Source organism: Carcharhinus amblyrhynchos, chromosome 16, assembly GCF_965287045.1.
Source record: "Carcharhinus amblyrhynchos chromosome 16, sCarAmb.v2.hapA, whole genome shotgun sequence".
NCBI lineage: Eukaryota > Metazoa > Chordata > Chondrichthyes > Carcharhiniformes > Carcharhinidae > Carcharhinus > Carcharhinus amblyrhynchos.
The window spans coordinates 25,040,155-25,062,372 of NC_137339.1; the positions used below are offsets into that span (position 1 = coordinate 25,040,155).

Sequence of the window (22,218 nt, forward strand, 5' to 3'; positions counted from 1 at the left end):
CAGACTAACTATTAAACTGTCTGTTTACTTTTCAGTTGTAACAGAGGAATCTTTCACACATCCATACCAAATTCCTGTGCCTTGGCTATTTTAATAGCGGAATTAGCTACTTTCAATTAAAAGGGCTGATGGCTCCATGCAAAATGAACTTAGCTTGTTGCATTTGAACAATGACATTAGCAACAATAACTTCTGCCCTAATGTCACATGGAGGAAACCCTGTCCTGTAGCCAATAATTAAATCTATTTTAATGGCCCATTTCCATGCTACGTCGAACATTAGAAGATATTTTGGCCTAAAGTGATTGGAAAAGGAATCTGGGATGCTGATATGTGACAATCGTGATGGTTTGATAGCACAGGCTGTTTCTATTCAGTCAAAGCTTCTCCAAAGCAGCTCCTTAAACCTTCTGGTGCTACTGCAGTTTTGATAGCGGAATGCACAGCTGACATACATATTGCATTCAGAGTTTTTGGCAGAAGCATTCTAGCCTTATAAGGGCTTTGAAATAAGTTCAGAAATTATACAGGAAGTCCAACATACTACCACTTGGACACTTTTTAAACCTGGCTTGCATTAGCATCCGAGTCACCCTGCATATGGTGTTGAAATCAAGTTCCTGCAAAGCGTCTCAGATTGCTTAGCTTCACTGCTTTCATTCAAATAGAGTCTCGACTCCATAGATATCCTGCTACTCATGTGGCATCATGTAAATATCCTAACAGTGGAACATTTGCAAAGCTTATCGTTTTTCCATGTGGTGAAGGAAAGTCAGAGATGGGGCTACATTATTAAAACACAAATTTTGCGACCTTATTTACAACAATTGAAAACCTATTGCCCCATTCAGCTTTGGAAAATTGTTTTCTATAATCCCAGTACAAAATCTCACATGATTGTATGCACACATACCTTTCCACATATAGAATCACAGAATCCCTACAGTGCTGAAGGAGGCTATTCAGGCCATCAAGTCTGCAGCAACCACAATCCCAACCAGATCCTATAGCTCACATATTGACTCTGCCAACTGCTTTGATACTGGGGTCAATTTAGGATGGTCAATCTGCCTAACCCGCACATCTTTGGACTGTGGGAGGAAACCAGAGCACCTGGAGGAAATCCACTTAAACACGGAGAGAATATGCAAACTCCACACAGACAGTCTCCCGAGAGTGGAATTGAACCTGGGTCCCAGGCACTGTGAGGCCATGATGTGGAGATGCCGGTAAGCATCTGGGGTACTGGGGTAAGCATAGTAAGAAGTCTCACAACACCAGGTAAACCTGCGAGGCAGCAGTGCTAACCACTGTGCCACTGTGCTTCCATTGTCTGGAAAAAGTCGCAGCAAGTTTGGATTGTACGTACTGTGGGCTTATGGCATTTTATTATAAGAAAACATGCAAAGAAATTGAGATAAATTGGATGAAAGAAATGGGCTGAATTTTACAGAATGTGAGGGTGTGGGCGGTAGGTTGGTATCGTTTGCTCCGCTTGTTACAAAGGTCAGTTTCAATCTCAGCAATGTAAAAATAGGCCGTCCCACAGCAATAACAGGCTGGGGGTGGCCTAAACAAGTAGACAGTGGAACTTCCGTCCTGCAGTGGTAGGATTAGCTGCCGTTCTAGCAGTCTCAGAACTCAGGAGGGGGTGCTGCCAGGATTTCAAGCAGGCCCTCAGCAGAAGAACAATGGATCCCAGACTAAGTGAAGTCAAGGGCTTTTAGGAGGGGTGGGGAATGGGCTTCAGGGGTCATGGGTACACAAAAAGAGGGTATCATCTTGGGTGGGGGGGGGGGGGGTGGTGAAGGAGGTTGTGGTGTCTTCCAAGTGCAAAGGACACCTCGCAGGAGGTGATGGCCTAGTGGTATTATCGCTAAACTATTAATCCAGCTAATGTTCTGGGGACCTGGGTTCGAATCCTGCCATGGTAGATGGTGGAATTTGACTTCAATAAAAAAAAATTCTGGAATTAAGAATCTACTGATGACCTGTCGATTGTCGGGAAAAACCCATCTGGTTCTCAAATGTCCTTTAGAGAAGGAAATCTGCCATCCTTACTTGGTTTGGCCGACGTGTGACTCCAGACCCGCAGCAATGTGGTTGACTGTCAATTGCCCTCGGGGAACTAGGAATGGGCAACAAATGTTTTTTGCATTGCCCACATCCCACAGATGAATAAAAAAACCCCACCACTTCTCAACCGAGTGTTGCAGACTGGCACATTCCAAGGTCCAGGACTACGTGCTGAGGGACACGCTGAAGCTTGGGGCAGCCGCTGCAAAGGCACAATGGGGAAAGGCCACACTATATGGCTTTTTAACTGAGGCAGACCGAGGGCCCGGGAACTGCAGGATACCCTCGAACTGCATAACTGTGCGCCAATCTGAGCAATAACGGCACACAGTAATTTATTGAGGCCTGTATATAGCTTTAAGTATTGTGTAATTTGTGTAAAAGTGTAAAAATGTTTTGATTCTGCACTATTTGCAATTCAAAGCCCTGTATATTTGCAACAGTTTATTTGAATTTTTTTTATGAATAAAGTATATTTTTGGAAAAAAAACCCACCACTTCTATCTGACCTTTAAATGAATTGTGTATTGTTGTTTACTGATCAGCTCACTTTAATAGCTAAGCTAAAAAGAATGGAAAGATTGCTATACAGTAGATTATTTAACCAGTTAGTGGGAGCTTTGTTAGATGGGTGTTACTCGCTTGCAGTCCAGGAAAAGAAGGGAGGGAAAATCTTCCAAATACTGATGTCACCATGTAACCATGTGACATATTACAAAGAGATGAATTGGTTTACAATACATAACATGTTTAAAAATAGTTCTGACTCTTCCCTCACTTGCCCACGCTAACCGTACCATGGCCTAGACAGGGTAATATTCAGGCCAACTGGCTGCTCAACTGCCTGTTAATTATTTTTAGTAAGTGGTGGGCACAGGGCTTATTTCAATGCCTGCTGCATTATGGGCACCAGGTTGGGAGAGGGCGGGAAGGTCGTGGGTTAGCCACCCATCATATTTTACTCGCCATTCCACGCCGAAAACATTCCCAACGGGAGGCTGTAGAATCCAGCCCACCTCAGGGTGTCACAACACAGTTTACCATCAATGAAGTACTTGGAAATGCAGCAGTGAATTTGCACGCAGCAAAGGGTTCATGAACAGCAATGAAAGTGCATTGGGAATATTCTGTTGTTCTTCTAAATGGTGCTGTTGGATCTTCAACACCCAGCTGAGAGAGCAGATAGGGTTTTAGTTTAACAACTCATTCAAGGGTCTACACTGTACTTAGTACTGCACTGAAGTGTTTGTTTAGATTATGTCCTCAGATCTGTGACAAGCAACTTGAAACCACACCTTTCCACTCGAGAGACAAGTGTGCTATCACTGAGCCAAGGATGACACCTACAGACTAACAGATATACAGGCAGAAACATGAGCAATAAATAGACTTGCATATTGGTAGAAGAGTATTGCTGAAAAAAGATAGAGGCTGGCGAAGATTTTGTCTTTCGTTCATTGGGATAGATACAAGAATGCCAAATTTCAAAGGGAACAAGTTATACTGCTCGAGAAAAGGTGTGTTGATTGGTTGGTGGCAAATTGGCTGTGACAGGTCACAATGCTGTCAGGGCAATTGCACAGGGGAGCTATTGTCACCAAGGCTTTTGCTTATTCCAGGAAAGGTGTAATTGTCTGGGGGAATTCTCCGGCTGTTCATGCCAGTGGGATTCTCCCGTTTCGCTGGCACCACACCCCCTTCCGAAGGTTTTGTGGCGGTGTGGAGTGACATCAATGAGAAGTCCCACTGACAGCAGTGGGAATCCCAGTGAACAGTGCACCATGTCCTGCCACTGAGAAACACGCAGCCGGGAGGCCGGAGAATTCTCCCATTCTTTTTGCCTGCAGAGGAAAAGTCACGGTGTACGAATACAGGTAGCTTCTAGCAAGCATAGGTGAGCTACGTTCCCGACAGATGACCCCAAATCGGTCGTTCATGTAATTCTTAGTACGCTTGGGATTATTCAGCAAGCGGTTCCCAATCGCAGAATCATATCTAATATTAGTCATTACGTTCTGAGATTTGCAAGCACGCGTTGGTTGAGAATAGCCAGTGCTCAGTTTATTGCAAACAGCTGAAGGGATGAGCTGTTTGATATGATCTGCCAACCATTGGACGTGCAGCCTACATTCCTACCCTCAAGCCAGCATTAACATTCATATACCATATTACTAATTTGTGAGGCACTAAGAACAGTTTTAGGCTTGATGGTAACATCCTGTTAGTGAAAAACATCACTCACGTTGCCACTGCATGTAGCAGTGTGAAGCAGCTATCTTCACCTCTTGCTCCAATTTTTATGATACCTTACTCTTCCAGGGTGATTTCAGTAAGACTGAAAACTTTCTGGGTTGAAAAGTGGTGTCCTTTAACCCATTTACGGGCAAACACGATATACTGCGAGCAATGATAGGATCAAGATAAACCATTATCCCACAGGGTAGTTTGGATCACTGTATTTCAGTTTAAGTGTCCACATTGCTACTGTCCCTGTAATCCCGGGAGCTGTAACTTTTGTCACATGTCTGTTGGGCGTCACTGATATAAATGCCTTTTGAAAGTCCATATACACCACATCAACAGAATTACCCTCAAAAAAACTCCAGCTGGTCAAACATGATTTCTTATTTAGAAATCCATGTAAGCTCTTCTTAATCAACCCACATTTTTCCACGTGACTACTAATTTTATCCAGAAAATGTTCATGAGGGCTGAGATTAGAAGGAAGCAATAGCAACACCATTTGGGCATACATTGTATCATTAAAACTGAATTCAACTGCGCAAGTTGCCATGTTCACAACCTCCTACACTTTTATGGTATGTCGATTACATGTTTGGTATATTTGAATCTGTGTAAGAACGTCCTTAAATGCATTCCATCCTGTGCTCAAATTAACATTTGAAATGGGTTGATCCAATGAGCTCCCTCAGTATGACACACCAGTTCAGAAATCTGCTAATGGATTCTCTACTACTTCCACTGCAACGCTACCTTCACTGGTCAATATACACAAGGGGTGGCAGGGCGGTACAATGGTTAGCACTGCTGCCTCACAGTATTAGGGACCCAGGTTTGATTCTGACCTTGGGTGACTGTCTACATGGAGTTTGCACGTTCACCCTGTGTCCTCCGAATGCTCCGACAGTCCAAAGATGTGCAGGTTAGGTGATTTGACTATATTAAATTGCCCCTTAAGGTCCGCGGATTCAGTGGATGGTCATGGTGAATGCATATGGTTATGGGGATGGGGCGGAGGGGAAGGCCTGGTTGGCATTCTCTTTTGGAGAGTCGGTGCAGACTTGATGGGCCAAATGGCCTCTTTCCGCACTGTAGGGATTTTATGGCTTATGTTTATGGGACTCCTGCAGCTCAATGTGCTTCAAGATTCTCTTCATCGGCAATGTTGTAAACAAGGCCCAAGCCAATGGCTCCCTGTGTGAGCTTGATACGGAAATAGATTGCATCAAAGTTATCCTGCAGGATCATGGCTGCCCTGATCAGATTATTGAACAAAGAATAAAGAAAATTACAGCACAGGAACAGGCCCTTTGGCCCTCCAAGCCTGCACCGACCATGCTGCCCGACTGAACTAAAGCACCCTACCCTTCCGGGGACTATATCCCTCTATTCCCATCCTATTCATGTATTTTTCAGGACACCTCTTAAAAATCACTATCGTATCTGCTTCCACCACCTCCCCTGGCAATGAGTTCCATGCACCCACCATCCTCTGTGTAAAAAAACTTGCCTTGCACATCTCTGTTAAACCTTGCCCCTCACACCTTAAACCTATGTCCCCAAGTACTTGACTCTTCCCCCGGAACAAAGCTTCTGACTATCAACTCTGTCCATGCCTCTCATAATCTTGTAGGCTTCTATCAGATCACCCCTCAACCTCCGTCGTCCCAGTGAGAACAAACCAGGTTGCTCCAAACTCTCCTCATAGCTAACGCTCTCCATGCCAGGCAACATCCTGATAAATCTTTTCTACCCTCACAAAAGCCTCCACGTCCTTCTGGTAGTGTGGCAACAAGAATTGAACGCTATGTTCCAAATATGTATCACAAATACTCAGGAATCATCCTGAGGCCACTACTTTTTACCCGAGAAGTGCTCAGTCTGCCTCAGATTACCCTGGAAGAGTAAGGTAGCTCAAAGATTTGAGGAACAGGAGAAGCCAGCAGTTTCATGCTGCTGCTGCTACTTAGTGGTGGTAATGTGAATGGCGTTTTCCACAAACAGCATGCTGCAAACAAGCCAAAAAATGTTCTGCTTACCACACAGGTGAGCAATATGGTGTGAGAACACTGGGGCTGGTGTGATAGCAGGTCAATAGGCCACATGTCTCAATGACCGATGGACTGTATCGAACAGCATGTCCCATCATCTATGTGCAATAGGCAGATTACTGATGGAACTCAGTCAGCCTGTGCTTATAAAATATAAGGGGCAGTTTCTCACACCTCACCCACAGCCCGGCTCTTCCGGTCTAACTGCAACGAACTGAGATGTGGCTGAGTGCCAAATTCTCCATTCTCACTGGCAACAGTGACGAGGCATGAATGGCCGGAGAATTCCAGCCAATTTCTAAAATTGGAAGTGATTCTGTTATTGGGAGCATTTACTGAACAATCCTGAGTGTGCCAAGAATTACACTAATAACTAACTTAAGATCATTAATCAGGCTTATAATGTTGCTCACTTACCCTTGCTAGAAGCTGCATACATTCATTTATAGGGACCTGCCCTCTGCAGATAAAAGGAGTAAGTTTAGACATTGTATTCTTTTTTGAAAAGAGTATGGGGGACAACAGCTCACTGGTGCCTTCACCATGGCAACATCTTGTCCAGTCAGCTTGCCAACTAAATAGCACCTGTTTTTAATGCAGTACAAATTGTTGTTCTCTTTGAAATGTGGCATTCTTGCTTCTGTCCTGATGAGTACAAGATGAAAAGTTTCAACTCCATGCCTCTTTTCTGTACAGTCAAGTGACTACTGATAAATGGGTATAGACAGGAGATAATCAAACATATAATTATACTAATAGAAATAGATAGATAGGCAAACAAATAAACAGCTTGGGGCATGATAGGTAAGTAGGCAAATGGGAGGAATGAGCAAAATTTAAAAGTACAAACCTCTTCATCTGTGAGTGAATGGAGTTGGTCAAGAGATTTACTGAAGCTGTAGCCTTCCCTCTGTAATTTGGAAAATATTTTGGTGAGTACAGTACTTTGTAACATTTTCTTGTAGCCTGCTTTAAAACATATTTCATAGCTAGCTATAGTTTACAGAGATTTAAGTTTAACTGTATAAAACTACTTCAAAAGTCATTGTGTTATTATATCCTGTTCCATATAACAGTGCTTGACTTTTGTCTACATAATCAGCTTAATAAAGTAAAAATCGGTACCGGAAACTATTTGAGTGTAGCTAACAGGTAATAATTGCTCTACAATTGTAGCCCAGTCTGGCGTTGCAGGGCTGGTGTCAACCCACTTGTTGTAGAGCCTCGAAATTCCAATTAGAAGTCATTTTAATCACAGCATTGTTGAATCGAACAGCACAGGGAAACTTCCAGGGAAACGGAAGCTTCTGATTTTGCCCCACTTAGACTTGATCATGCTGCAGGAAATAAGTGAGAGGAAAGTTTTCTTCTGAGACAGCAAGGTTGGCGGGATGCAACGGAGGAGGTCAGTGTTTCCGATGACACTGAGAGAGCCTGGGAATCTAATATGATAGAAGATGATGGGCCTAAAGGAAGCTCCAAGGTAACTAGAAAGAACTGTCCTTCAACCCAAGTAGCTGCCCCAAGTACAGATGTTGCAGTGTTTCTTCATATAATCTGTTCTGCCTTTCCTCCTCTTACATTCAAAGCACTTAACCTCTTCACATGCCTACCATGCAAGGTCATGGCACCCGTGCATGAATATAACCATACAACTTAAATTTGAGAAAGTGGTCTAAAGGACCACCCAAACATTTATCACACAACAGGAAAACATCCCTTTACTCACACAAAAAATAGATATGGTACACGTTTATAGAATCATAGAAACGTACAACATAGAAGTAGGTCATTTGGCCCATCAAGTCTGTGCCAACTCTTTTGAAGAGCAATCCACTTAGGCCCATTCCCTACTCTTTCCTCATGTTCCTGCAAATTCTTCTCCTTCACGTGAATACGTTATTAGGAAGTAAACAGTATGCTCGATAGTAAGTAATTCAGAAGGCAAGTTGGCCATTATTGCAAAGCGGCTGGAGCATAAAAACAGGGACAGCTTCATACATTTGGAAGACCATATCTAGAGTATTGCACAGAGTTTTGATTTTCTTATTTAAGAGATATAAATGCAATGGAGGCAGTTTAGAGGAGGTTCCTTCCACTGATGCTTAAGATGAAAGGTTGGCTTGTGAAGAAACACCTATATTCACTGGAATTTAGAGGAATGAGAGGTGATCTTACTGAAGCATGTAAAATTCTGAGGAGGCTTGAACGGTTGATGCCAGGAGGACATTTCCCTTTTTCCCTCTGTGAGGGGATCTAGAACGGAGGCGGAAGGGAGTATTTCAAAATAAGCGTTTCCCATTTAAGACAGGGACAAGGACAAGCTTCTTCTTCAAGACGGCAGTTAATCTTCGAATTCTCTACCCCATGAAACCCGGTGGCTGAAGATAGATTAGACAAGGTTTGCCAGGGAGTCATGATTTGGCGGTTGGGGGGCTGGCAGGAGAATGGTCTGATTTAATGGCAAAGCAGGCACAAGGGGCTGAATAGTCTACTCCTGTTTCTGTTTCTTATGTTCTCATCTTCCAATGTAATTCATGCAATTCCCTTTTGAAAGTTACTAATCAATCTGTTTTCATCACCCACAGGCAGTGCATTCCAAACCTTAACCACTTGTTATGGGAATAAATCTCTAATTTGCACCCTTTGGTTATGGGCCATTTAGCCAGTGTAAACAGTTTATTTGAGTTGATTCTATTACAGTTAGCAAACAGCAATATTGGCATTTAACTGATCTTAGAGAAGTGCTTGGCCAAGCAATCATCTTGTGGGCTAACAATACAGAGGTTGAGTTCAAATCCCACCAAGACAAAATTGTGAATTCAGGTCAGTTTAAAATGCTGACATGTGATAAACTCCTGGCTATTGTCTTTCAGCGAAAGGATCTGCTTTCACCCAGTCTATCCTGACAGGTCCCTGTTATAGTTGATTCTTAATGCTCTCAGTACTGCATTGGAGTATCAGCCTCAATTATGTGCTCAAGATCTGACCCCAAGAAGACTTGTTAGCTTGAATCAATGCAGTTAAATTGCACAGATACTGCTTCTATGGCCATTTCTGGGCTTGGGTATATTAGGATTAATTAATGGAAAATCATGGAGTTTTGTGCATAGGTGGATGAGAAAGACCCCACGGCACTTTTGAAGGTGTGAGGTGGAGATGCCGGCGTTGGACTGGGGTAAACACAGTAAGAAGTCTCACAACACCAGGTTAAAGTCCAACGAGCTTATTTGATAGTAAACCCACAAGCTTTCGGGGTTTGCCCCTTTGTCAGGTGAGTGACTCACCTGATGAAGGAACAGTGTTCCGAAAGCTTGTGGGTTTACTATCAAATAAGCTTGTCGGACTTTAACCTGGTGTTGTGAGACTTCTTGCTATTGAAGATGAGCAGGGAGTTTTCCTTGGTGCCCTGGCCAATCGTTGGCGATCTCTCGAGATTGAGGATAATGTCTGTCAGGCTTGGTGAGGCTTTCAATGACTGAGGAGCCCAATTCTGGATCCATAAGTTTTTTCGCAGTGGGGGGGCATGTTGTTGAACGGGTTGGGTTGGCTTCCTACTCCTTCCTCTGCTGCCGCCATTCAGCTTTGCTGGTATGCAAGCGGCTTGCACCTTGATAGACCAGATGGAGTAGCCTTCTCCTGCCAGTCAGTGGTGTTAATATCTCCATGCTTTAGGGCGGCCTTGAGCCCTCAACCATCACCAAATCAGACCGGTCATTATCACATTGCTGTTTTTGGAGAGTTTATTGCGTGCAAATTGGCTGCTACTTTCCTGCATTTTAACAGTGGAAACACTTCAAAAGTGTTTACTTGGCTGCACAGTGTTTTGCAATGGCCTGGGGGCTGATGTAAAAGGCTCTACATAAATGACTGTTTGTCATGCTTTTTCTTTTGTATGTTCACAGTTTAGCATTTTAAATTCAACTAAGTTCTAATAAATCTGACATTTGGTATTTCACACTTGAGCAAAAATGTATATTCTTTCCACTAAGCCTTACCAAACAGTGTGAGCATCTGAAATTAAATTCACTGAGTCTGTCTCCTTGGAGAGCTAAACTTAAAGGGTGCATGAGTTGGAGGCAGGGTTGCAACACCGCAGTGCTGATCTCTGACCTTTGTGCTTTTTGAGCCATGCTCCTTGCAGGCTGCATGGAATTTCTGCATTTAGCCTTTAGTACTACAAGAATCCTACAACATTTTACACAGACACAAACCAAGAACACATCGGCAGGACACGATAAGGCTATGAAAATAATGGTATTGTTTTAGGGCCTCTACTTTCATTACTTTGATCATACCACAAGGTCACAAGATTAGCTTAGATGAAGAAGGCTCTTCAGCTTATCTCATGTCATTCTATCATAAAATCTACCTCATTGGCCAAGTTTGCGGTCACCTTTCCCAATTTCTCTATATGTGGCTCAGTGTCATATTGTGATTTATAACACCCTTGTGCAGTGCCTTGGGATGCTTTATTACATTAAAGGTGTCATATAAATTTCCCGATAAAAATGTACAAGTTTTGGTCGTTGTTGTGTTATGATAGCAATCTTGCTGTATCTCCATTAAAGCATCTTACTCTTTCTTAAAATGAGTCCAGCATCCTGTCCTCAACCAGTCTTCTTGACAATTTGTTCCAGCTGTTAAATCCGTCTCCGTGGAAAGCAGTACTGCGGGACATGTGTCCTAAATTTGCTCTTCACAAACCTGATCTTATCTGAGGCTTTGAGTGTAAATTTACTAAGATTCGTTGAAGTATTCAAAGAGCTAAGTGGCAGACCACAGAAAGGGCAGCAAGATTGTCACAATGTGAAATGGTGACCAAAAAGCACAAAGTTACAAGTGTTCCCCACTTATACAGAACAACAGTGCAGGAGCCGGGTAGTTAAAACTCCTTGCTAGTCAATTAGTGGGGCGTTTACCAGGGATCTTCTGTCAAGTGTAATAATTTTTAAACTTCATCAGTATCCTGACACATTCTTGGGAACCCCAGTATGTTTTTCTTCTAACCTGCACTTGTGTTGATTTGAGTAGATAGCTGGTATTTGTATGGAGTGCTCATGCACTACCCAGACGAGGAAAAAGTTGACCCTTCAGGTGAGTGCGGAGTTTTCAGTTGTTCCAATTGGAGACTCTGAAATAGGACTATAGGTTTGTGTACCCAATGGATGCCTGGCTGACCAAACAAAAAGGTTGGTTCGTAGTTACAATAATAGATTCTGACGTGCAATTGATGGGAGTTTGAACAGGATACAACTTTGCTGTTGAGAGTAAATAAATTGTTCAATGATTGCATTCCAGAATCAGTTCTGGACCTAGGATATGTACATACTGAGCTGGGTTTTTTGACCCCCATCAAGTGTATTTTCAATGGCCTGGCTAGGGGGATGGGGGGGGGGATGCGGCAGAAAAGGTATGTAAAGTATGTTTGCCGACCTGTCCACCACCATCCCACTCAAACCCAGCACAATGCGCTGCTGACAGGAGTTGGGAGAGAGGGATTTGCTGAAATCAACAGCCTGCCTGCCATGGCACGGTGACACAGTGGTTAGCCCTACTGCCTCACAGCACCAGGGACCTGGGTTCAACTCCCAGCTTGGGTCACTGTCTGTGCAGAGTCTGCATGTTCTCCCTGTGCCTGCATGGGTTTCCTCTGGGTACTCCGGTTCCCTCCCACAGTATGAAAGATGTGCTGGTTGGGTGCACTGGCCATGCTAAATTCTCCCTCCATATCCCTGAACAGGCATTGGAGTGTGGCGACAAAAGGATTTTCACAATAACTTCATTGCAGTGTTAATGTAAGGTTACTCATGACACTAATAAATAAAACACTAAACTGGCATTACAGCACAGCATGCTACAACAACAGATGAATGAACATCGCTCGACAATCATCATGATAGGCTGAGTGAGTGGGCGAGGACCTGGCAGATGAAGTACAATGTTAGCAAGTGTGAGGTTATCCACTTTGGCAGAAATAATAGTAGGAGGGATTATTATCTAAAAGGCAAAAAGCTGCAGCATGCTACGGTGCAGAGGGACCTGGGGGTCCTTGTGCACGAGTCGCAAAAACCCAGTCTGCAGGTGCAGCAGGTGATCAAGAAGGCGAACGGAATGTTGGCCTTTATAGCGAGGGGGGATAGAATATAAAAGCAGGGAGGTCTTGCTGCAACTGTACAGGGTACTGGTGAGGCTGCAGCTGGAGTACTATGTGCAGTTTTGGGGACCGCACTTGCGCAAGGATATTTTGGCCTTGGAGGGAGGGCAGAGGAGGTTGACTAGGCTGATACCGGAGATGAGGGGGTTGGACTATGAAGAGAGACTAAATAAACTGGGTCTTTACTTGTTGGAGTTTAGAAGGATGAGGGGGGATCTTATAGAGACGTATAAGATAATGAAGGGGATGGATAGGGTAGAGGTAGAGAGATGCTTCCCGCTTAGAAAGGATAGCAGGACTAGAGGACACAGCCTCAAGATAAGGGGGGGTGGGGTGCAGTTTAGATCAGAGTTGAGGAGGAACTTCTTCACTCAAAGGGTGGTGAATCTCTGAAATTCTCTGCCCGTTGAAGTGATGGAGGCTACCTCGCTAAATATATTTAAGTCACGGGTAGATAGGTTTTTGATAGACAGGGGAATTAAGGGTTATGGGGAGAAAGCAGGAAAGTGGAACTGATCCACTTCAGATCAGCCATGATCTTATTGAAGGGCTAGATGGCCTACTCCTGCTCCTATTTCTTACGTTCTTACGTTCTTATGGCAAGGATGTTCCCTTCCTGTTGGCAAACACTTCAGCAATCACGAGCATTTGGCCTCTGATCTTTGGGTAAATGTTCTCCAAGGCAGCCTTCACGATACACGACAGTGCAGAGTTGCTGAGCAGAGACTGATAACCAAGTTCCGCACACATGAGGACGGCCTCAACCGGGATCTTAGGTTTATGTCACACTATCTGTAACCCCCACAACTTGCCTGGGCTTGCAATATCTCACTTACTATCCTGTCTGGAGACAATACACATCTCTTTAACCTATGCTTAATGCTATCTCCACTCACATTGTCTGCATCTTTAAGACTTGATTAGCTGTAAAGACTCGCATTCTAAATCAGTATTCTGTAAACTGTGTGTGCCTTTATATGCCCTGTTTGTGATCAGAACTCTCCACTCACCTGACGAAAGGGCAAACCCCAAAAGCTAGTGGCATTTACTACCAAATAAACCTGTTGGACTTTAACCTGTTGTTGTGAGGCTTCTTACTGTGTTTACCCCAGTCCAACGCCGGCATCTCCACATCACAGCTTTTACTGATCAGGCGTGTACTTCTGCCCATTGGAGATACTCCTCATTGTAGATACTCTCCCCTCTTCTCCACCCTCACCGGACACTGACTATCCTGGCCCTCTAACCCAGACCCCAAATCTCGCCATCAGAACGTTCATTTTTGATACCACTGAGTCGCTATTATAGATGAAGTACCTTGGCAGGAAACAGGGGGTAGAATTTGGTCACTTAACTGAGGTGGATTTGGTTTTCAATATTTGCCAGATTAAATAAATTTATTATTATTTTTTCAATTTATTGTTCCTTAAATTTGAAGAGAGGGCAGAGTTCATTTACAAAAATAGTGCAATGTTCCAGTTTGTACAGCTGCACAACTGCAAGTAATCATTTCTGCTGCAAACATATATATTTCCCCTGCCAACTAAATTACTCAGATATCAAATACATTTGACAAACAGCTGCAGTCCAGCAACAAACACATGTTTCAGCACACAAAATAAAAGCTCAAGTGAAGGCAAGCTTGATATTCCACAAGTTGCTTAGGTTGACATCATTCCTAATGCACACACATCCCACATTCACACTCTCACTGGTACTCTCATACGACTTTACAACACTTGTCATGGAATCTTGCAATCCTGAACATGGCTCAGATCATCAAGGTTTGGGGAACCCTATCAATCAGTTTACCCTGTTAGACAATACAGGAGCTGGCGCCTTCAAATGAAAATTTGATATCGGTATGAACGCTTAGAAAGATGGTTTGTGGCCATAGTTTGGAACATAACCCCTCACGTTGCTGCCACCACCTACGTGGCTAGCCAGGAGGGATCTTCTGGCCCCACTCGCTCCAAGACTGGAAAATCAATGGACCTTTGCATGGTCTGGTCTGCCCTGCCCCCCCTCTCCCCCCCACCTCCCATCCCCCCCCCCACTCCCCCAACTCCTCCACCAACCCCCCCACTCCCCCACCCCCTCCTGCCTCGCAGGGCCACTACGATTCCCACGGCAGGAGGGACAGAAAAACCCCATCCCAAGTCTCCATCAGATTGTTAAACCATTGCTAAACTGGAAACAAATGCAGCATTGTATTTAAGAGATTAACGAGGTGGTAAATTCCAACTAATTGTTAATATATTTTTTCTTTACTTTTTGATATTAAGCCATGATGAGAAATGAGAAATTTACTCATTTAAATGAGTAAATTTAATACAATATGCAAGTTGAGCAGATAAATTGTAGGTAACATCAATCTATTTCTAAACAGCAATCTTTTCAGCACTCCACTGGAGGAATTTCTAAGAATTCCTGCTTTTATTTATGATCTCTAAAGTTTGAAATCGCAAAATCCTCCCAGTTTCAACTTTACCAATTCTCTTCAGTCCTTCACGTGCTCAAATGTATCTATTTGACTGTCAGACCTTTGAATTTTTCAGTTGCTAGTGACCAATCAGTGTTTTTTTTTCTGGTTATTAATATTTAAACAAGCCAAGGAACAATACCAAAGGACTTTATTTGCATGTTCCTTATGATTTTCTCTTCTCCCAGCTCACCCCAGCCTGGGAATTGATAACTCATTCTTTTATCTGCCATTGTGGAGGCAGAATGGACAAAACATTGGCTAAAAGCCTGTAATGCTGAAAAACCATAGTGAACTTTGATCGACTAACTTTCTCTACCTCAAAAAAAGGGCGTTTTGCACCCTACTCACTTCTGTGCACACATTCTCCATCTAGTATGTCCTGGACTACTGTTGTATTAATACACTCACCTGATGAAGGAGCAGCACTCTGAAAGCTCTTGATTTCAAATAAACTTGTTGGACTTTAACCTGGTGCTGTGAGACTTCTTACTGTATTAATACTGGTAATCTGCTCTACCATCTTGACAATGTGTTAACACATCAGTTATGTTTTGCATTACTGTAGCCCTGGTCTCCAACACATCCAAAGCAAAATCCTTGCCCTCATTTTAAAAATTCCTTCAAGGGATTTCCTCATCCTTCTCCCAGTAACCTCCTCCAGTCTGAAGTCGTAGCCCATTATGGAGAGATGATGGCCTAGTGGTATTATTGCTGGATGATTAATCCAGAAACTCAGCTAACGGTCTGGGGACCAGGGTTCAAATCACGCCATGACAGGTGGTGGAATTTGAGTTTGATAAAAAATATCTTGAATTAAGAATCTACTGATAATCATGAAATAATCGTCGATTATCAGAAAAGAACCACCTGGTTCACTAATGTCTTTTTTCCTGGTCTGGTCTAACATGTGACTCCAGAGCCATAGCAATGTGGTTGACTCTCAATTGCCTTCTAAAATGGCCTAGCAAGCCACTCAGTTGTATCAAGAGGGCAGCTCACCACCTCCTTCTTAAGGGCAATTGGGGATGGGCAATAAATGCAGTCCATGTCCCACGAATGAATGAAAGAAAAATCTTGATATTCCTTTGACTTTGGATACTTGAGCTTCATTCCCTCCCAGAGTTCCTCATCTGCTGTCAGCAGGTTCAGCTTTCTGGCCCTTACCTTCTGGGAACCTCACCATTAAAGGGATGAACAATCTAGGATCGCAATCCCACAATTTCCTGATCTACCTAACCAGCAGCACTATTCCCCCCTGCCAGCATGGGACTTGGAAAATTTGCTCTTATACATCTAAATTAACAAAAAAAATGAATAAAGGAATACTAATAAAGTGTTCCTCAAGCAGTTTGGAAACTGTACAGTCTAGTTGGCAAAGTTAGGAAACAATGTTCATTTGATATTCTTCCAACTAATATATTAGCGGAGGAAATTGTGAGATAAGTTGCTGAATACTTCGATTAGAGTGGTTGACAAATTAATAACATTGTAGTAAGATTCACTAATCTGACAACAGAATGTGGCTTTTACAATTTTATTTTTTGAAACTGTAGGCAGACAGTTAGATTGTCATTTCCAAATGGATTAAAATGTAATGCAGGACCACAAAATAGGCTGGCGATCAGCCTGTCTCTGCTTCCCAACTGCTGTTATCCATCAAATTTCCAAAATGATGAAGTACGACAAGCAATTAAATCAAATTGAAAACAAGCAGTAAAATATAATTGCCTGCTCAAAAAAAATCTTCAAAAGATCAAAATTATAATGGAAAAATAACAGATTTGCTTGTTTGTGCTGTTCCATTTGGTCAAGTCAAAATGATCAGCAATGGTTCTTAAAAGTTCTGATTTAGTTTGTGCACATACCTTAAAATAGGCATTATCTGCATTTGGCTGCCCTTCGGCTAAATTGACATATGCAGTCCTCTCCCTATATTCTTCCAGCGAATTTGTTGCTTCACATTCTGTGATAGACTTCAGGCTGCCTTGTATCCCAGAACTGTGATTCTGGAATGTAAAACAGATTAAAAGGCGCTGCCAACATCTGATTGCCATTTTAACACAAGAGGCATAGTGCCAAAAGGAGCAAAGTCCAATTTACAAACAAGTCTGCCTTTTAAAAGCAACAAAAAAAGCTTAAACTATAAACAACACTTTAATCTAGAACAACTCAAATTGGCTTTTATGTTTTGAGGAGACTTTAATTGTCTTAAAACAGCGGGTTTAAGGAGATATTCCAATTCTTAAAAAAGGCAAAGATTTCCCACTGGCCGTTTCCAAAAGAAACTTAATTATAAAATGGGCGGTACACACACAGCCTTTGTGGAAGACTAGGTGAATGATTATGTTTCAGCAGATTCATACGCTGCAGTTCAATCTTAATAATTCTGCCAATAAAAAGGAATGGCATCTCCACAGGGTCATCAGTGCTTTAATTTATTCACCGTCACCAGGGAAGCGTGTGCTTTTGCTACTACGTGATTACAGAGTTTCACTCCTGAACTAGAATTTAAAATAAGCCATGTTCCATTTTGAACAACATCAGTAGAAATGCAAGCCAGCCAATGCACCCTCCCCAGCCCACCCCTGTTACAGGACTGGAGGGTGGGGAGGTGGTGGTGGGGGTGGGGGGTGGGGTGGCGTCATTTCTTTCCAGTTAATTTGATGCAAAGTAACAAGACCTTATTGTAACCATCTTACCATGGACAACGGCTATTAAAAAAAAGAAAAAGACAGTAATTAGATTGTCCAAGGGAGAAAGGTCGAATGTAAAAGGATCAAGCTGCTGTACAAATTCCTCTGATAAGTACTGTTGTTTTTTTCAATTAAGTAGTTGCAGCGGAAATGGCACATGCAGCCCCTGGTGAATCTGTAGCGAGATGGCGAAGGAATGCTGTTTGTGTTTCAGTGGCCTTTGATATGCTTCACCAGACCTGGATATGTCTACGTTAAGAGTATTACATTAAAATCATGTTGCAAGCAGGGACATAAAGGTTTAGCAGATAACTCAATAATATGTTCCTTTTGGTTAGTAAATGTCATAGTTCTGAGGGGGAAGTGTGTCACGTATCACCCATGGCCAATGGATGAGACTGACAATACAACAGAGATTTTTAATCATTCAGGAGAGTGTTTGCAGATACATTGTGATTACTAAATAATCCTGCATCATATGGCTATAACAACTGGACAGCTTAACACTGTTTGGGATAGCCATCGAAAGAATGATTTCATGTATGTATGGAAGCTTTTACTTAGGAAAAATAAATTTTTGTGAAAAACTACAGATTGGCAATTTTAAATGAAGAGGAAAACGACATACCTCAGCCTGCGAAAAGGCAGCAGATCTTTCTTTCAATTTTAATTGTTCTTGAAGTCCTGGTAACATCACACAGCCATTCTTTACATTTCTCCTTGGCTGCTTTTCAGGTGCGCTCTCCCGATTCATCATCTTGTCTTTCTTCTTTGCTTTCAGAATTGAGGCATACTCTGGTACGTTCATGTTTACAGCTGGTTCCTTTAAACCAGGTGCCAGTTGCCTTTGAGACATTAAAGGTACTTCCTGTTCATTAGCCTCACATTCAGATTTTGATCGCCTATCACGTTGAAGATTAATATGATCTACTTCGTATTTTGTTTCAATGCTCTCATACAACGAGTCTTCAATAGCGTTCTCCTGGCGGGAATTTTCTTTAACTTGTGAATAAACAGAACCCATGTCACATGCTTTTCTCAAAGTAGGCAGTTTTCCAGCAGTGTGGTTATTCCCTGGAACTTTGGGCAAAACTCTATTCTGTTGAATTCTTGAATTTCCTGCCTCATCATCTCCCTCCTCTGGAAGCTCGGTTTCCGGCAGATGTAGATAGTCCATACTGTCTCGCCAGTTTCTGAGACCATCTACACACAAAAGCGATAACGTCAAATCGTTAGATCCAGTAATGTAAATCCGTGAGCACTTTTCCTACAACCTTTCAAGGGATCAGTTAATGCCAGACATTATTTGTTACGTAATGTTGCACTTTTACTATTTAGATGTCAGGCAGAATTTGGTAGGAGTGTTTCTAGAAACATCCAAAGGTTGAAGAAATGGTTTTGAGAAGATTTTTGAATATAGAAAGAGATGAAGCAAGGCAGAGATGTGGGAAGGAATTCCAGAGAGTGGGTTAATCATCATAAAACTCTCAGATTGACGGTTGGGGTAGGGGGACGAAATTGCTGAAGCAGCTCCTTGGTTATGTATCCAAAAATTAGGCCTAAACCAATTTTTACCCAACAAGTTTTTGACAATTGTTGAATCCTTTCAGCTGGAAAAAAAATTAAATCAGGGAAAAGGGAGGAGATGCAATATGAATAATGAAATAATCCATGGATTAAAATGTGTTGACTGTGAATTTGCACTCAGCTGTAAGATAGGCTGTCGCATCCATTCAAAATTAGGTTGGGTCCAGAAGATAGAAGCAATTTGACCTGTCTGGTTCAGTCCTACAAAGAAACTTAAAAACCTCCTATCTACCATCTACCTCCTTACCTCCTTCATTTTTTGTTTCCACTGGAGGCTGAAAATTATTTTAGATATTAACTCCATCTGCATGAAGAACAGCTTCAGATGTTAGCCATGAACTTACCTCTTATCATATCTGTGTGCCCTGCAATTTTGTTTTAACTTAAAATAGTGCTCAGAATTAACTATTTTTACCGAGCATAATCGTTCATCTCCTTCCAAGTACAAAGAGTTCAACTTTGTTTTAACCTTTGTTTCTAATTTAGACTACTTACTGCTCTCTATTTGCAATTATAGTGCAATTAATATACATTATAATTTTATATTTTTACTTACTTTCACCGTAGCAAGATACTCTGTTAGGATTGTGTACTCCCATGTCAGGTGTATTAACAGGTCGAAGCTGTCTTGTATGCCCTACAGACTAAACAAAATAATATTTCAGTAGAAGATATATGTGACCCACTAATTCATTTTCATGTGATATCTAATATATGACATATTATGCATCTCCTAATCTTCAACATAAAGTTAACAATTATATTCCTTTATTATAAGTTACAATGACAGACTTTACAAAGCATCAAAAATAATTTGCAGCTTTTTAAACTCAAGAACCAAAGGTTAACTACATGGTCACTAATGCCCAAATTTGTCTATAAGCAGGTGCTATAAGCATTGAAAGACCTTAATCCAATTTAGTCTGGAAAACTGGATTGACTCTCACAATAGCACAATGTACTTCATCAAGGTATTCGTTTTACAGATGCACTATAGAAAACATTCTTTCTGTTGTTTCACAGCTTTGTATGGCTTTGTGTGATATAAAAGTCTGAGGACACATTCCAACCGACTCAAGAACAGCTTCTTCCCTGCTGCCATCAGGCTTTTGAATGGACCGACTTAGCATTAAGTTGATCTTTTTCTACACGCTAGACTGCAACACTATGTTCTGCACTCTCTCCTTTCCTTCTCTATGAATGGTATGCTTTGTATAGTGCGCAAGAAACAATACTTTTTACTGTATGCCAATACATGTGGCAATAACAAATCAAATCAAAATCAAAAAATTAATTGCACTTGAATTTCAGAGTCAAAAGTTCTGGGTTCAATTACCATGAGTACTTGAACATTTATTTTAGGTTTCAACTTCAAGCACGGAGGAAATATTGCTCAAGGTGCTGCCCTTCAGACAAGATTGTAAACCTGGGCAATGTGAGAGTTTGGTTGGATGTTAAGGGTCCCAAAGTATTATTTTGAAGTGAAAAATGGAGTTCTCCTGGTATTCTGACCAACATTTTTGTCAATCAAAACCACCAAAATAGATAAACTTGACATTATTCCACTTCTATTAATGGAACCAGACCTGGCTGGTGGATTTGTCTATATATGACAGTGATTGCAGTTCTGAGTATTTCACAATGCATGAAGACCTTTGGGATATTTCTGAGAGGCAAGATAATGTGCTATGTATCTTCTTTCTCATCAAAGCTGACAAGATCACAAAATAGCATTCATGGCACTGTAAGTGTAACACTGACTACATTAGTTACAAATATTGGAAGGGGATATTTACACAATGGATAACAAGTCATTTGACAGCTCCAGGTTTTAAGGTTCAATTCGAGTCAACGTTCCCACAGATCACCTTTTGCACAAGTGTTGCCTTTCTTAGCACACAGTGCCACTACTTTTGATAAGGTGATGAATCTGTAGAATCCCTACAGTGAAGGAAGAGGCCATCTAGCCCATCAGGTCTGCACTGACTTTTGAAGGGATACCCCAACCAGGTCCTCCCCTCTGCCCTATGTCCGTAGCTCCACATATTTACCATGGGTAATTCCCCGAACCTACACATCGTTAGACACTAAGAAGCAAATGGCATGGCCAATCCACCTAACATTTTTGGACTGTGGGAGGAAACTGAAGCACCCAGAGGAAATCCACACAGATACCGGGAGAACGCTTAAACTCCAGAGAGAGAGTTAGCCAAGGCTGGAAATCAACCTGAGTCTCTGGTGCTATGAGACAGCTGTGCTAACCACTGTGCTGCCCAGGAGGTCATTATGAAGGTCTGGGGATGTCACCCTGTTTCAAATAGGTTGATAGCAAAACTCATCTGTGCCACAAGGTGAGGCTAATCTCATTCAGATCAACAGGCCAGGATTCACCCAAAAAAATTCTAAATTCCCAATGTGCGGGAAAATGGGAGTAAACCCCCTGGTTTTTATTTTAAGCGTGATGTCCAGAATGAATCTCTGACATTCTAGAATGCCCCAGCGGGATTCACTCTGGTAATTGGGGGCAGGGCCTATTCCTGCCCAGAGGCTGGCAGCATAGTGCTGAGAGGGCCATTTCGTACGTGCCGATCTTTCAATGTATGTGTCAATCTTTCAGCACATGCGCAGTGGCCCCCCCAATTGCTGACCAGCCCCAAAACCCCTCCATTACTGGCCTCCTGCCCCCACCCCCCCCCCACCCAGACAGTCCTGACCCCCACTGACAGTCTGTGACCACCCCAGCCTCCCCCCTCCCACCCAGATTGCCAACCTAGTCCACCTCCTCCTTCCCTCTCTCAATCATCTCAAGTGCATAATGGCAGCAAGTTCCCCTCTCCCAACTGATCACCCCCCCCCAATAGACTCCGCCCCCTTGGCACCGGGTGGAGAGACTTCAGTCCCGGGCCCGCTAATTGGATACAAATGCCG

The 22,218-nt window shown here is 42.5% G+C and overlaps 1 protein-coding gene across 2 annotated transcripts in view; it reads right to left on the reverse strand.

Moving 5' to 3' along the window:
• The window catches only part of LOC145353903 (phosphoprotein associated with glycosphingolipid-enriched microdomains 1-like), a 104,269-nt gene that overhangs the window by 12,441 nt on the left and 69,610 nt on the right, over window positions 1-22,218 (reverse strand). The window contains exons 5-8 of one of the 2 annotated variants that reach the window (XM_080204871.1): window positions 19,847-19,934; window positions 18,332-18,906; window positions 16,876-17,016; window positions 7,219-7,278 (exon numbers count right to left, since the gene is read on the reverse strand). In XM_080204871.1, the coding sequence (XP_080060997.1) occupies window positions 7,219-7,278; window positions 16,876-17,016; window positions 18,332-18,906; window positions 19,847-19,934 (864 nt within the window). The remainder of the gene's footprint in view (window positions 1-7,218; window positions 7,279-16,875; window positions 17,017-18,331; window positions 18,907-19,846; window positions 19,935-22,218) is intronic. The other variant, XM_080204872.1, reaches the window with a different exon arrangement.